General features: G+C 34.2%; 1 protein-coding gene across 1 annotated transcript; it reads right to left on the bottom strand.

Moving 5' to 3' along the window:
• Positions 1-1,548: 1,548 nt before the first annotated feature.
• LOC115887824 (zinc finger BED domain-containing protein 1-like) lies at positions 1,549-4,342 on the bottom strand. Its single transcript, XM_030907337.1, has one exon. It carries the CDS (start codon positions 3,709-3,711, stop codon positions 2,077-2,079), a length of 1,635 nt encoding a protein of 544 aa, XP_030763197.1. The 5' UTR covers positions 3,712-4,342; the 3' UTR covers positions 1,549-2,076.
• Positions 4,343-15,745: the final 11,403 nt, after the last annotated feature.

Below are 15,745 nucleotides of genomic sequence, written 5' to 3'. Positions count from 1 at the left end.
AAGAACGTATTTGATTTATTTGTTACATCTTATCTTATACAGGGTTGTTCACCACATACGACACGGAGTATTGTAGCTAAACGATTAGATTTTTACAAATTGTAAGTTTTGGGTTCGTTGAAGTGTAGTGTAAGTGAAGTGTAAGAGTGTCCCAAATAAGTAAAAAATAATATAGTTGTATTTTTTTAAAATGGAACACCATGTATATTATTCTATTTTTGGATTTTACAATTGAAATAAAGGTAAATTTAATTAAGGTTTATCACACTTAAATCTTACCGTTTTTGAAATATTTTCAATTGAAATATTTTATGAAATTGCAGTAAAAATTTTAAGGTGTCGTATGTGGTGAACAACCCTGTATATCTCTTCGTTGTTATTGTGCTTCTAATAAAAAAATATCAATCATAGCATTGAATTTAAATTAAAAAACTTAAAGATATTCGACTTCAATAAATTTGTTTTTGATAATGCTTAATTTCAGTTCACCTTTGAATAAAAGAATACCCAAAGTCGATCAAGAATCAAAATTTTTAACTGCAGATATCTCAGTTATGTTAAAAGATCTGTGCGAGTCAAAATGCAATATACAGGTGTTCAATTTAAAAAATCATCCAGGTCCACTCACACTTTTTGAGCCACTTTATAGAAGCTAAACAGTTTTCCTGAAATACAACCTGGTACATACTTTAGGGTCTGCACTTAAACAAAATTCCTTTAAGTTTTTATTCTAGGAGCTACAGATGCCCGACGCACTATTGCCGGACCCTGTATTTGGGACATTATTAATATTTTTATTATGGGGACTAATATGCAGAAATTTAATTAACATTAGCTTTTTATATGGGAATATTAGTTTATTTATACCTACAAGAATTAAAAAATAATAATGATACATTAATAAAATTATAAAAAAAACATTTAAAAGAAATAATATTGAATTAGATTTTTTACATTTTTGAAAATTGTAGTTATATTTAATATTATCCTTATATTATGTACCTCATTAAAACAAAAAATGCAAAATTTTAATTACAAACTTTAAGAAAAAAGTTTATATAATAATGAGACAGTAGAGTAGGTAGAGATAAAGCAGATTTTATTTCCACGGCAGTCTAGTTTCTGTGTCAAAGGTGCTTAAATGTAGGATACATCATTAAGAGTACCACTCACCTATAACAAATTTGTAAATTTAAACCTAATTATAAAACTTTGGAAGGTCAAGGACATTAATGATGTACAGGGTGGCTCAAATTGGACGCTTTTAAAGGGAAACACACGTTTTCTATAGGAGATAGACGAAAAGTCATATCGGTGCCTGATGGAGTTCAATTTTTATCAAAAACATGATGGTAAAAACCGCACATCGATATCTGTTACCGTTTCGGAGTTACGGGGTGTTTTTCAAAAATGTGCATTTTTAACACATCGCTGTAACTTTTTTGCTATGGAAAATTTTGTATTTTTATGAAAACATTTCCAAAGCATCACCTTTTTACTTAGAATTTAAGAGCTTAACTATAGTGATGTAAATTACTGCTACTCTTTAATACCTGTTCCGAGTAGTTACTTTTATTATCAGTACCTGCTACTTAATACCCGTTACTTAACTGCTACTGCTACTTCTCTTTGTCGATTCGCAGTACAAGTATGGTATATCATGGGTAAGTATTATATGCACAATAACGATAAACGATATACGAAAATAAATATTTCATAAATATCAGTTTGCGACGTTTGCGTTTCATTTCATGACATGATTAAAACTGTTAAAAGGAAAAGGTATATCGAACGGGTATATAAAGGATAGGGTATATTTGACATTATTAGGTATAGGTACTTGGTACTTGATCTTGATAATGGATTTAATGTTTTCTTCCTGAAACGGTTACTTTTAATATATTGGTTACAAAAATAATACATGGTATCATACATGGGTAGGTACATAACGGAAACATAACAACAATAGAATATAGTTAACACAAATATTAAAAACATGAAACTAAATTAATAAATTTAAGGCAGAGTAACAAAATTAACATACCTAGATAAAACTAAACTCTAGTAATTTTAAGTCTATAAGTCGTTATTACAATGTAAAAATATTAGTTTTTCTACATTTTTTGATTTTAACCTATTTCTCCGTTCGGTGACTATTTGGCCAGCTTTTGAAAATATCCGTTCGCATGGAACAGATGTAGCGCAGATACAAAGATATTTTTTGGCTAATTGAGATAACCAGGGATACACTCTCTGTCTCTCAGACCACCAAATAAGAGGGTCTTTTTTTCTGTCAAGATTTGCCTCTTCTGAATACATTTTTATTTCAGCTATAGCGATCGCTACTGGACTTGTAATATGTAAAGATGTTTTTACACAATGATCAAAATCTTGCCAAATTATGTCATCATCATTATTTTCTAAAATTTCCGTATTTGTGGACATTTCAGTTACATTATTGTTTTGTAAGTTCTTTTTTATCAAAGCAACTACTTCATCCTGGATATTATTTTTAACTCGCTTTAAAGAGTCTTCGGAATCAAATGCTTTTGTTTTGAACCTAGGATCTAGGAAAGAAGCTTTGCCCATTATTAGATTGTTTTCTGGATTCCCAAAGCGAACAGTTATAGAAGCGAGTAGAGAATTTATTAAATTTTTCCCTACTTCACTCATTATTGTCATTCTTGTCTTTCCCAACGATGAGTGTAAACCCTTTACCAGAAGTATAACTTTTGAAAGGGTAACTTGTTTCTCTGCACTCAATTCAACTGTTACTGCTTCGAAAGGTTTTAAAACAAGACAAATCTCTTTCAAAGTCACCCATTCTTCTTCTGTTGGGAGAATAATCGGGTTTAACAAAAGACCAACTGTTGCAGCTAAAGGTTCTGATAGCTTAACTATTCTCTCACACATGTAGAATGTGGAGTTCCACCGTGTTGCCACATCATTGATTAGTTTTAAAGGAATTTCATCAGGTTTTAGTTGTTTTTGAGTTGCCATTAGTTTAGCTGTCGCCTGGGAACTCCTATGAAAATATTCCACATTTTTTTTTACTTTTGTTATTAATTCTTCTATAGTTACTAAGGCGTCTTTAACAATCAAGTTTATCGTATGCGCTAAACATGGTATGTGAACCCATCCGGTCAATTTGGTTGCTGCTACAATGTTTGCCGCGTTGTCAGTACTAATGGCGTATATTTTTTCGGAAATATCCCATTCATTAGTAACTCTTTTTAATTCTTTAGCTATGTTTTCTGCTGTATGACGATCACTATAGCTAAAACATGAAAGTAGACACCCTTGAGAGTGCCAATCACTATTTATGAAATGTGCTGTAATCGCGGTGTAACTTTCCATGTTAATAGAAGTCCAGCTGTCAGTACTTACCATAACATGGTCAGCTGTTTTAAGGAGATTTTTTAATTTTTCACTTTTTTCCTCATACCTGGCAGGCATAAGGGATTTACTAAAAGTGGGTCTGCTAGGTATTAAATATGATGGTTCCAACTCATTTAGTAGCTTTCGAAATCCACGATCTGATACTATCGAAAAGGGCTGTAAATCCGTTATAATCATGTTTAGTATTAGATCGTTAATTTTTTTTTGACGGGTCAATGGAATTGGCCTTGAAATGAATCCCTTTAGACTTGTTTGTCTTTTAGATGCCAAACGTACAGGTAGTTCACTTTTTCTGGATGTTGATGCGACCATCGTGATCGCCTCTTCTACAGTCGTTGCAGAGGAGGGTCCTAAAACAATTTGTTATTTACATTTTTTAAAAGTGATATAGGCACAGTTATTGCAGGAAAAAACGTTTCGATCTTATTTGTGATCTAATTTGGATGCATAAAAATACTACTAAGTGTGTCCACGTATTGCAAACATTTTTTTTAATTTTATTATTTTTAAAACTTTTGTCAAAATTATTGTAAAACGGCATAAGGTCCATAGTTTCTTTCCGATTTGACAATCTTGAAATTTAAACGAGAACAGCTGACAAATATTAAGGTTATGTTAGAATAGATAATAGGGAAAACAGAAAAACATGATACAATAATTTTTTTATTATTATTGTATCACGAAAAAAACATAATGCAATTCTAATAATTTTCAGAAAAAGGAATGATTGATAAAAAATTGGCAAATTTCAAACAATTAAGGTTATGTTTATTACAATCACTTAAATTTTCCAAAATTAAATTATCATGTGCATCTGCGCAGCTTGCGCTGATTTATGCGCAATTTCTTGTAAAATATAAGATAGCTTATTTTATTCAAACTTTTCATACATTTTTGAAAACAAATTGCAATTTGCAAATAATAAATAATTTTGTAACTCTGTGTCTAATGGCTCTAATAAGTAATACTTTTATTATCATACATATACCTACTAATACTTACCAGCATAGAATAACTAACTTACCAGGTTGATCGTCTACTGATAGTTGTCGTTGTTCCTGTTCCACTGCCAGTGATTGCCTTTTCATTTTTGGTTCATCATCCACCATCATAGTCGGATGTTTACTTTTTATGTGTTTACGCAAATTCGTAACACTTCCACGAAAAGAATAAATGTTTTTGCATAAATTGCATTTTGCTTTTTCATTAGCAACGGAAGAAAAATAAATCCAAATGGCACTTCTTTTTTGTGAGTCCATTATTAATCAGATATCAGATATAGACGAAGTAATTTTGCTAATTTTCGGGATTTCTAATCGTCTAGAAAGGTAGATCAATCTCAAAAAGAAAATAAAACTAATGAACCGAGATTGGATATTATACCGTTACACCGATTAGTAATTTGTTATGGGGGAAATACCCAAATTAAAGCACCTACAATATCGAAGTAACAAACTACCACAGACTAACCTTCTGCAACCTATTGTGAAACTACCAATCGATGTAGGTATTTTAGTATTTTGTGTTGCATATGTACAAAACGGGTATTTAGGAGCAGGTATTTTGAGTATTAGAGAACAGTTACTTCGGGTATTAGTTAAATACCTGTTACTTTGTAACGGGTAGATATTTCGTTTATATCACTAGCGGCCATTACATTCGCCTCTACTGTCAGACAGGGCGCATCATTTCATTTTACTTATTTACGTAATTAGTTGTATATTGTTAAATATATTATTAATAAAACCACACACAAAAATCAGCGTTTTAGTACGCAACACAACGTTTACATGGAAAATGTGCATAGTTGAATGTAACAACCACAAATACATTTCTGAAAATTCACTCTCAAAAAATTTTCTTGGCATGGCCGGATAGAGTCTAAAAACCCGTTCAATGACTGGAAACATGGATAGCCATCTTGTTTTGCTATGATATAAAAGTGGTTGATAGGATATTTCAACAAAGTCGCAAAATTCTTCTAATGATTCCGTTCTTACCGTGTAGATTGAATAGTAGTTAAATATTCTGATGATGTAGTCCACATCACACTGCAGTGAATCAGCTCCATGCTGTATACAATTATGAAGAATATGGGCTGGACAACCTACACCAACTATATCTAAATTTAAGTCTTGCTTCATGGTGCTTAAAACATTTTTCTGTTTTCGTCTTGCGAGACCTCCAAAGTTTACATTAGCATTGTCACCGGAAAAAGCGATACACTTGTAAATAAAATATAAAACAATGCTTTAACAAAAATTAAAATAAATTCTATCTTTGGTTTAGAAGGAACGTAAAAAATAATTTGAACTAAAAAATAATAATATAATCAAGTCAGTCATTTGAAATATAATTTTCTTGCTTTTAATAAATCAAACTTTTCTATTATACAATTTGTATCTATTTCATCCAGTATGTCTTTAGTAATGGACACAATTGCCAAAGAATTCAAATTTTCTTGGGCTATTGAGTTTCGCAGGTAAGTTTTAACTCTCTTAAGAGTGGAAAGGATCGTTCACCACGTGCATTTATTTGTGACCATTATAGAGAAAAAAATACGCAGACAAATATTGATGTTGGGAAACGAAGATATTAATTTATTTTCATACAATGCTTGAAGCAAATCCAATGGAGATTCTAGTTTAATTTCTAATAAGGAATTTAACAGTATTTTTAGATGAATACATTCTTGAGGAAAATATTCGTCCAAATCTGAACTGTACTTTTCCTTTAGTTTATTAGCGAATAAAGTAATATTTTCATCTTCTATGAATTTAAGTTTAAATAGAAATTCCAGTGTTTTTGAACAAGATTGATAGCTTTCAGACTGACGAATGATTTCGGATTTCAGATTATCTATTATTAAAAAAAAACATTGCGTGCGGATTTTATCTCTCTGGCTCAAATTTACATCTGTTTTTTTCTCCCAATTGCAATTTTCGTTTGATATTTCGCCTTTCAACATAAGTTTCGTTTTCTGTCAACGACATTCCCAAGCCCTCATAATGGTCAAAGCGATTAGGTACAAAATCCAAATATTCTGCTAAAGATGAGAAAAGGTGGGCAGTAGTTGTCAGATCCGTGCTTTCTTTTTGTTCTGCTTTATTAACCTCGTTTGCCCTTTGAAAAATATCTAACCAAAATGATAAGATTATCCCATTTTCCAAAAAATTAAGTTTTTTCCATAAAGAACTTGCTTCGACTCTTACCATATTTTTCCCATTGGCATCCGTTGCTATATTATTCAAACAAGTTTTTATTGAACGTAACTACTTTTTAGCGCCTTTATGGCATCAAAACGAGAAGACCAACGTGTTGTATTAACTCTTTTTGGCACCAGTATTTTCTCAGACCCTTATTCTAATGAATCTCTTATTGCACAAGACAACAAATTCCATCTGTGTGTTGAGACCGAAAAAGATGTATAAAGAGCTTGTACTAGCATAAAGAAAGATGTTGCTTCCAAGCAGCGATCTGCCGCATTTTGGACAACTAAATTGAGAGAATGGGATATAGAGGGCTAAATCATTATATGTCTTAATACGGCGCTTGCAAACCAGAATATCTACCACTCATATTGCTAGCGTTGTCATAAGACTGGCCTCTGTAGTTTTGAATGTCTAAATTAAAAGACTTTAACATATCCATTACACATTGTTCAAGTTCTTGTGCCCATGTCCAATGTTATAAAATCCTACAAACCGTTATACGGGAAGTCCTACTATTACAATATCTTAAAATCACTGTAAGTTGATTTTGATGACATATCAGCTGTTGAATCTACACTGATTGAAAAATATTTATTTGTTTTAATTTGTCTGATAATTTCCTCAATTACCCGATTTGCCAATACAGTGAGTACTTCATTACAAATATCCTTTGATAAGTATGAACTTTTAACCTTACCTAAATTTACCGTCCTTTTTGTCAGGATTCATGTCATATGTTAATTTCAAAATAAATGATAAAAATTTAAATAAATTTCATATATGGGATTATTAAGTGCATCTAGAATTGCCCTTGCTTTGTGAAGACTATTTTCTTTGGCTACTTCAGCCACAAAGAATAACTTCAATGCACTCCATTGTTCCAATATTCTGTTGATCACCATTTGCATGGACAGCCAACGGGTGGTGCACAATCTTAAGTCTATGCCTAGCAGTCTGGGTGAATTCTTGGAATTCTTCAAAGGCTTCAACTCTTTTAGCACTATTGCTGAAATAATTTGAAATATCGCGTACAAATTCTTCGATGGATCGCGAAGTTTTTCAGTTGCTTTAGAAGTTTGAAGCTGTGGCAAACACATCCCATCAAAAATAAGGAAGGACTTAATTCTTTCAGTTTTGGTGCCAACTCCACCAAACCAAACCAAACCGATGAGTCACCCTGCAGTAATTTTTACAATATCTAGCAACAATAATTGATGTTTCCACTGCAAAGTCCCTTTTGCAGTGGAAACATCAGTTGTCTCATCGACAATCAATGAGAACGAGTATTTTTTAAGTCTTCTACCAACATATCATCACTTTCCTTTTTAAACTCATTCAAAACAATCCTATTGCCTTTTGTTCTGCCACATGCCACATTTTTGGCAATTTTTGAATCCGGAAACATTTGTTTGTGGAGTTTTGTGAAGTGGTCAAGAAGGGATAATGGTAGGTTGTGCTCTATCAAGAAAGAAACGGCTATAAGTTCAGCCTTTTTAATTTTTCCCCAAATCTGCCCTTTCATCATTTTTTAAAAATGTATCAACGGATGGTTGCTTCTTGGTAGTTTCTATTCTCTTTAAGTGTGCACCAGATTTTTCGTGCCGTTTAAGGTGTGTATGTACCACTCTCCAATTTTATGGTTTTGGCAAAACGCCATTCTATTTGACTCCTTTATCCAGTTAAATTGATTTTTCCATTTTGGAAGAAATTTTTGTTCGTATGCTTTTTTCATTTTTTTTCTTGGTGGTTTATTTCCAATATTTCAATCTTCATCACTATCATTGCTGTCTGTTTCATGTTTACTTCGTCGTTTTTGTAGAAATCTAGAATTATTTATTTTAATTACACTAGCAATATACAAAGATTTTGGACACAAACACCTACCTTTCCATAGTTGATAATTGGTAACATATACATGAAAATTTAAATTCGAAATTAACCAAACAAAACGACTAAATAATGATAAACAAAACAAAAACAAGTTTGCTCGACACTCTTGACAGTGCTTGACGGTCTTGACACTCTTGACTTGACACTTGACACTCTTGACAGTTGAAATTGAAAAGTCATAATATGACAGATGACACTTAAGACTAGAGATGGGAAAGAATCGATTTCAAAAGTCGATCTATATTCATGTGCTAACGCCATAACGGGAAGAAAAAAAAAGAGGAGAAGACGTGATTTAACGTTTGACAGAGCGGGAGACTTCCAAATAGATTATTAATTGAATTCCAGGCTACATTGACCGTAAAGCGTTAAACACAGCGGAAGATGAATAAACTAGTGCTCTCAGGCAATGTTGCCTGTGAGCAACAGTACCAGATATAGGGTTAAAGACAGAAGCTTTTGTTTTTTACCTCTGAAATGGGTAAGAGGGTTGTATAGGGTAAAGGAATTTTATAGTCGGGAGGAAAAGCAGTTTTCTTCTTCTTTTGATAACTCATCTTTTTGAATGGTAGATTTGGATCCAATGACTCTTTATAGCGAAAGTTACCAAATTGTTCATTTTTTGAAAACCGCAGCCATCTAATATGTCTAAAATTGAACTGCTCGTGATCAATATTTATTTAATTTTTTTTGAAGAAATTTCTTAAAGAGGTCTGTAAAATCAAAAAATCTGACTGCGTCATGGCATTAACTTCGAATTTATTTTTTTGCGTGCTCGCGATTCTGACAAGGTGCTGCCAGTCTCTAGGGTGGTAAATTGGAAACGGACTGCGTTTACTTTTTCTTTCAATAAGTGCATGATCCGAAACACACTCCATATGTGTATGCCCAGCAACCAAAAACTTGTGATCTATTGTTTTTAATGTGGGATGTGTTTTGAGAACGTACAGTAACATTGCGATAAAGTTGGAATTTTTATTTTGCCCCCCACATGTATCTGAATATAAGACAATTGTCTCAATATCTGGATTCATATTCATAAGAATATTGTCGATGCAAGACGCAATTTCTATTGATCCTTTTTTGGCTATAGACTCATCCCACATATAGTGATTAGATTTTCCTGTCGTACAATCATGCAGTTAGGTTGTATACTAAAAAATTGTTTCTTATAAAATACATCTCCAGAAGTAAGTAATGGAATCGGCAGGACTTGCTGTAGGTCAAATACCAAAACTTTCATAGCAGGGGCATTTAGAGAGGTATTTTTATCTTCTTTTTTTCTTTCATAAGCTTCATCGGCCTCCAGTAGGCATTGCCTTACTTTGGCTAGACAGCGATTTCCGGTCCAGACACCGAATTCTAAGAATTTTGGCGCCAGAGGTATGACGTCATCACCGTGACGCCAGATGGATGACGTCATCACCTCTGAAATTTAATAAGTCACTTTTATACCGAATTCCAGGAACCAGACGGATGGCGTCATCACTGTGAAATTTAATGTCAAATCGTTAGTATAGGCGTACATACTATCAAAAAACTTCTTTAACCCTAGAACCACAAGGCGAAAAAAAAGAAAAAATTCCACAAGGTGGGCTCGCGGGCGACCCATTTTATTGTATATTATTTCGTAAAGAAAAAACAAGGTGGTAACAATTTTTAAGCTAAATATGTTAAGTTCATTTATTTTGTAACATAAAATATAGATGAGAACTAAAACAAAAAGACAAAAGTATACAGGGTTGATGAAAAAAAAAAGTTTAATTTTTTGTAGTATCCTTCACAAACTAACACATATTTAAAAAAAAGAAAACTAAAATACAAACGGGTATTAGTTTACTATTTACAGTCTTCACAAATGCTGAACTGATTTTTGAACAATTTTGAACAATTTGAACTGATTTTTGACACAATGAACACAAACATGACGCCCTTTTCTATCGCGTTTTCGTGGACAGAAAACACATCGGCGAGGCCCTTTCTGAATATTTGCTACCGGTCGTTGTTCGTCTGGATATCCAAAGTAATTTTGAATAGATTGCCTTAACTTTTTCGGAAGCCTGGGATTAGCTGCTCTTTGTGTCATGTGATTCTTTACTAGTAAATCAGCTAAAGACTTTATAAATGTAGATCGGGAAAATGTTTCATTAAAATGTTTGTGTTTATATAAAACCATTGCATTTATTGCTCCCATAAAAATATCTTAGTGGCCATCTTCTTGTCTTTCTAGCAACTGTCTTTGAATGGCAAAGCTGATCGAAAATATCAACACCTCCTTTTGTACTATTATAGAACAAGTTTATTTCCGGTTTACTCGTAGCTTAGTCAACATCATCGTGAGAATGCATGGAACTTATTAGGACAACGCATTTGTTTCGTTTTGGGACATGTGAAACAAGGGTCACCTTTTGAGTAAATGCAAAGGCTGATGAGGGAATTTGGGAACGCTTCGTTTCCAGATATTGAGGTGTATTTCTCTTTTATTTTTGCGAAGGGTTCCAACCATCGTTAAACCCTTTTCCAGTAGTTTTTCAGCTAATTCACACGAGGAAAACCAATTGTCCATGGTTATATTGCGATCTGAATATTTTCCGTCAGTTTCAATACATATTACGTTGGAATTGACTCATTCTGCGGATCTCACTGCTCTTTTCCAATATAGGGCACAGCAGAGCACATGTACGTCGTTTTGGCATCGCACATCATTATCACTTTCATACCATACTTGTCAGGCTTGCTTGAAATATACATTTTGGGGCATTTTCCTCTGAAGCTCAGCAGTTGCTCATCTATAGTTAAAATACTCTGAAGGAGTATAATTATTCTGACAACCTCGAATAAATATGTCCCATATTTCTCTTATTGGAGCAAATTTATTTAGAGCTTTACGCTCTGGACGAGTGGTTTTATCATCGAAACGTAAACAATTTATTAAAAATTCGAAGCGGTTTTTTGACATGGTACATATAAAAATCGGAACACCGAATTTTTCAGACCACATATCTGTTAAAGAAAGATGGGCGTTTTTCAAAACACCAGCAAACTAGAGTAATCCAAACAACGCGAGAAGCTCAGTTGTGTCTGTTTCTCGTGTGTAATATTGATCAGCGGTAAATTTTGCTTTACGAACCTCAATTTCTTTATTTGTATTAACTAAAATTATTACAATAAGTTCTTCAGGAAAAAAAGGTGCCAAAATTCTTTGATACTATTTTTAGTTTTAGCTTCTCTCTTTGGACCAGGTAGATGAAGGACAATATTCTTTTTTGAAGCTCTTCTCCACTTGGTTTAGTTTGGGATCAAAGGAAATCAAAGGTTGACCGAACCAAACATCATTATTTTTGCCCAATAACTTCGGAAGGTCGCGGTCGGTTTGTTGGACATCCAGTTCCATAGCGTTTTGATAATAATTATCGACATCATCTCCATGAGCCTCATTTTGCGATTCTCTTGGATCAAATTAGTCTTCAATATGATCGTTCGGTAATAAATTGTCTTCATCTTCACTGCAACTTACATCTAGACAGTTTGCTTCTATATCACTATAACTTTCACAGAGAGCTTTCCACAGTTCTTCTTTAGTTAGAGAACGTTTGTTTGGATCCATATTGATATTCTAATTAACAAAAAAAAACTCGATAAGCCAATTTAAGAATAATACTAAAAAAACTTACTTACACAAAACTTGTTGCGATAATCACAAGGTGGGGTCAAAATCTGAAAAACACGTGCAAATTCAACTAAAAGTGGCCTAATTTAAAAACGCACACATACGCTCTCGAGCATCAATCAGTACTGAAGGTAGACAGAAGCGCGACTCTGCAGTTCCAAAACAGCAGCGCGCAGGTCTAAAAATATATGTGTCAGGGTCGCCGGCGACCCCACCTTGTGGTTCTAGGGTTAATACTGTGTCCTCCTTTGGCTTCACATTTCTTTCTTGACTAACTAATTCTTTTCTAAACAAGTTTCTTTCATTCGATCTTAGAATTCTCCTTTTTTGTTCTTGTTCAAAATATTCAGTGATTTTATCAATTTTTCTTTTAGGTCGCGGTGTATTATAATTGGTTGTTTCCTGCGATTCATTATTTGTTGCCACTTCAAAATTTTCTTCTGTCTGTGTAGTTCCAAGAGTGTCAACAGTTTCATTAGTATCTGTTTCTATATCTTGAGTAGCGGACGAAGCGTTGGTGTCTCTCCTTCGATTTGTTAAATGTGGTAGTATAAATTCCATTTGTTTATCCTATTTCCAGACTCTATTGTCACTACTTGCTGCTTGCCCTGTTGTAGTTTTTTTTATTCAAAGTTTGACCATCTCGAAGTTTCTTCCACATACATTTGTATTCTTTAACTGAAATAAAATAAACAATTATATATTTTTTTCTAGGTGTCTAGCTACAGCGGACACATTCAGATCAATGGCTTATAGTTATGGGGGAGAGAACAGTTTCAGAAATTGTAGAAGAGGTCTGTGATGCATTGTGGACTCACCTTAGACATCGGGTTCTTGCAGAGCCTACCACTAGTGATTGGAAAAAAATTGCATAAGATTTTAAGGACAACTGCCAGTTTGATCATTGCCTCGGCGATCATTGACGGCAAACATGTTGCTATTAAAGCATCTCCTAAGTTTGGATCTAATTTTTTTAATTACAAGAAAACATTTTCTATTGTTTTGTTCGCAGTTGCTGATTCAAACCGAAAATTTGTTTATATTGGTGACAGTGGTATTTTAAACGATAGTGTATTTGGAAAAAAACTCAAAAATGGAAGCTTGAACTTGCCACATGGTGAGCATCTATATCCAGGCCAGAGTAGAAATGCTATACCTTTTTGGTAGAGGATGAAACGTTTCCGTTGATGAACAATTTACTGCGTGCATATCCGCGATCGAGGTTATCGGAGTCTAGAAGAGTGTTTAATTATCGGTTATGCAGAGGACGCAGAGTAGTAGAAAATGCCTTCGGCATATTGGCGGCTCGATTTAGAATACTTAGAAGACCCTTTGAGTGCCGCCTTGAACTAGTTGATGAAATGGTTAAAGCCGCATGCGTTTTACACAACTATTTAATCAAATGTAATTTCACAGCCCTACTCAAATTAACAACACTGTATTTAACTTAGTCTAGTTTTAGTAGGTACCTTTTGCATTGATCTATCTGGCAAGCGAATATCCTCCTCCCTAATAATGTCACATTCTACAAAATGCTTATAACAAACCACAGAATATTTTGAGGGTGACCATGCCTCCCTAGGAATATTCCTAAGCCATTGGGCTTTAAGGTTTTCATCCTTTGGAAAGGTAAAAACAGATACCGCTGGTTCTCCTGTTTAGTTTTATAATTGGATTTGTACCCAGGCACACAACAAGGACTTGTTAACAAGGCATGGTAATTTTTGATTACAACAACAACTAACTTTCAATAAATTGTTTTAAAAAGCACCACAAAATGTTCATTCGCCGCCGAATTTGGCGCCATTCTTTGAAGAAAGCACTGACCTGACCTCACTTATAACCGGCGAATTTTTCACCCATGGATATTTGTTTTTACGCAATGTCCTACGGAAAAAAATTGTCCCGGTAACTTACAAATCTCACACAGTAAGTGTAAGTCTCACATGCTACATGCCCATATTTTTAAAAAATTTAATTTTTGAATTTTTTGCAGACATTTTTGGGCGCTATCTTGAATTTCTCAAAAAGCTCAAGTGTGACAGAGTGGAATCAATCGGATTCTTAAAATAGACCTACTTAGTGACCTAAAACCGCAAAAAAAATTTCACCGTACCTTACTTTTTCGTCTGGGTTCCAGGCTAATATATATTATAGGATCAATGCGCGGCGACCTGCAGTTTTTAATGCAAAGCGATATTTTTAAAATATGTGAGCTACAATATACAATATATTATATTATCGCTCATCGTCCGTAGCCGGCTTAAGGATCCCTCAGGCCGGCGGAACTTTCCGTGGCGATAGTTCCGCAACGGAAGAAAATCGGTAGCGGTGCGGCAGCGAAACTTGAGTGGCTACACCAAAACACGATTTTAATTCGTGACGTCGGTTATTGAACTTAGGATTTTCAACGTGAGTGGGCTACAATGAGTTCCTCCGACGAAGAAGAAGCTCTTTTACTCTTGGCGATAGCTGAAAAGGAAGAAAATAGGTAAGTATATTATTATTATAGTGTTAAATTTTTTAATTTATAAAACATCTCATTTTAGCAAGAAAAGAAAAAGGAAATGGGTTCATGATATCAATAAACGTCGTAAAGAGCATGGTGAATATCATACTTTAATGCCACAGTGGCGTGCAGATGAGAAGAGATTCTACGTTTATTTCAGGATGATGACGAATTGCTTTGATAAAATATTAAGTTTTATTGCAGAAGACATACGCAAAAAGGACACCATCAACTATCGTGAAGCTATATGCCTAGAGCTAAGCTATATTCCTATAACCCCAGAGGAACGCTTGAGTATGTATTGTTCTAAGGTAAGAAATAATATACAATACAATATTTTTACATACATTTATTTCGTCAGTTCTACACACCTTTTTATTGTTGTGGACTGAAATTCACATAAGAACGATTCGTTGCTGATGTACCGGCATTCTCCATATGTGGTAGCTTGCAAGCGTTGATGTAGCGGTCATCTCCGCAAACTCGCGCCAGGGGGTGTTGCCGGCACTTGGAGGACCTTGGCTCACCAAAAAAGCATGGGGGCCCGTATTAGGATTTCGTGGGGAAGAACTTATTTCTTCACGTACGTCACTGTTGCCAAGAGAGATTACTTCATTGAACTGTCTCGACTGAGAGTTGTAGACGCCTGGAAATTGGATAACACTGGAGTTATCCAATTGGATAACGCTGGAGTATTCCAATTATTATGGCGTATCAACATTCATAGCTTGAAGTGAATTACTATTTTCGGGAACTTAGTTTGCAATATTTTCAGAACTAGTACCCTGGTCGTGTGGAGAATAAGACTGTAAATATGAAGACGAACACGGGGAAGACAGGTGTACCGCAAGCACTAGCATTACCAACATGCGATGAACATGTAGTACTTGGATAAGACGGTAGAGAGGTTATTTCTTGCTGGTGTTGGAACTCCAATTGTGACATCAATTCAGCAAATTTAAATTTAGCAAACACCTGTAGTCGTGGTGAAAATGTCTTGAAATGTGAATGTCTTTATCTAAAGTGTCTGTTGTTTTGGAAAATGATATGCAGATGTCACAGCTA

This window comes from Sitophilus oryzae, unplaced genomic scaffold (genome assembly GCF_002938485.1).
Source record: "Sitophilus oryzae breed Bouriz unplaced genomic scaffold, Soryzae_2.0 scaffold_637_pilon_pilon, whole genome shotgun sequence".
Lineage (NCBI taxonomy): Eukaryota > Metazoa > Arthropoda > Insecta > Coleoptera > Curculionidae > Sitophilus > Sitophilus oryzae.
Note: the sequence above shows the minus strand (reverse complement) of the source record. Positions and strands in the feature narration are given on the sequence as shown.

Bases quoted from the DNA above. Each gene is read 5' to 3' on its own strand.
- LOC115887824 (XM_030907337.1), bottom strand. From the start codon at position 3,711: ATGGTCGCATCAACATCCAGAAAAAGTGAACTACCTGTACGTTTGGCA.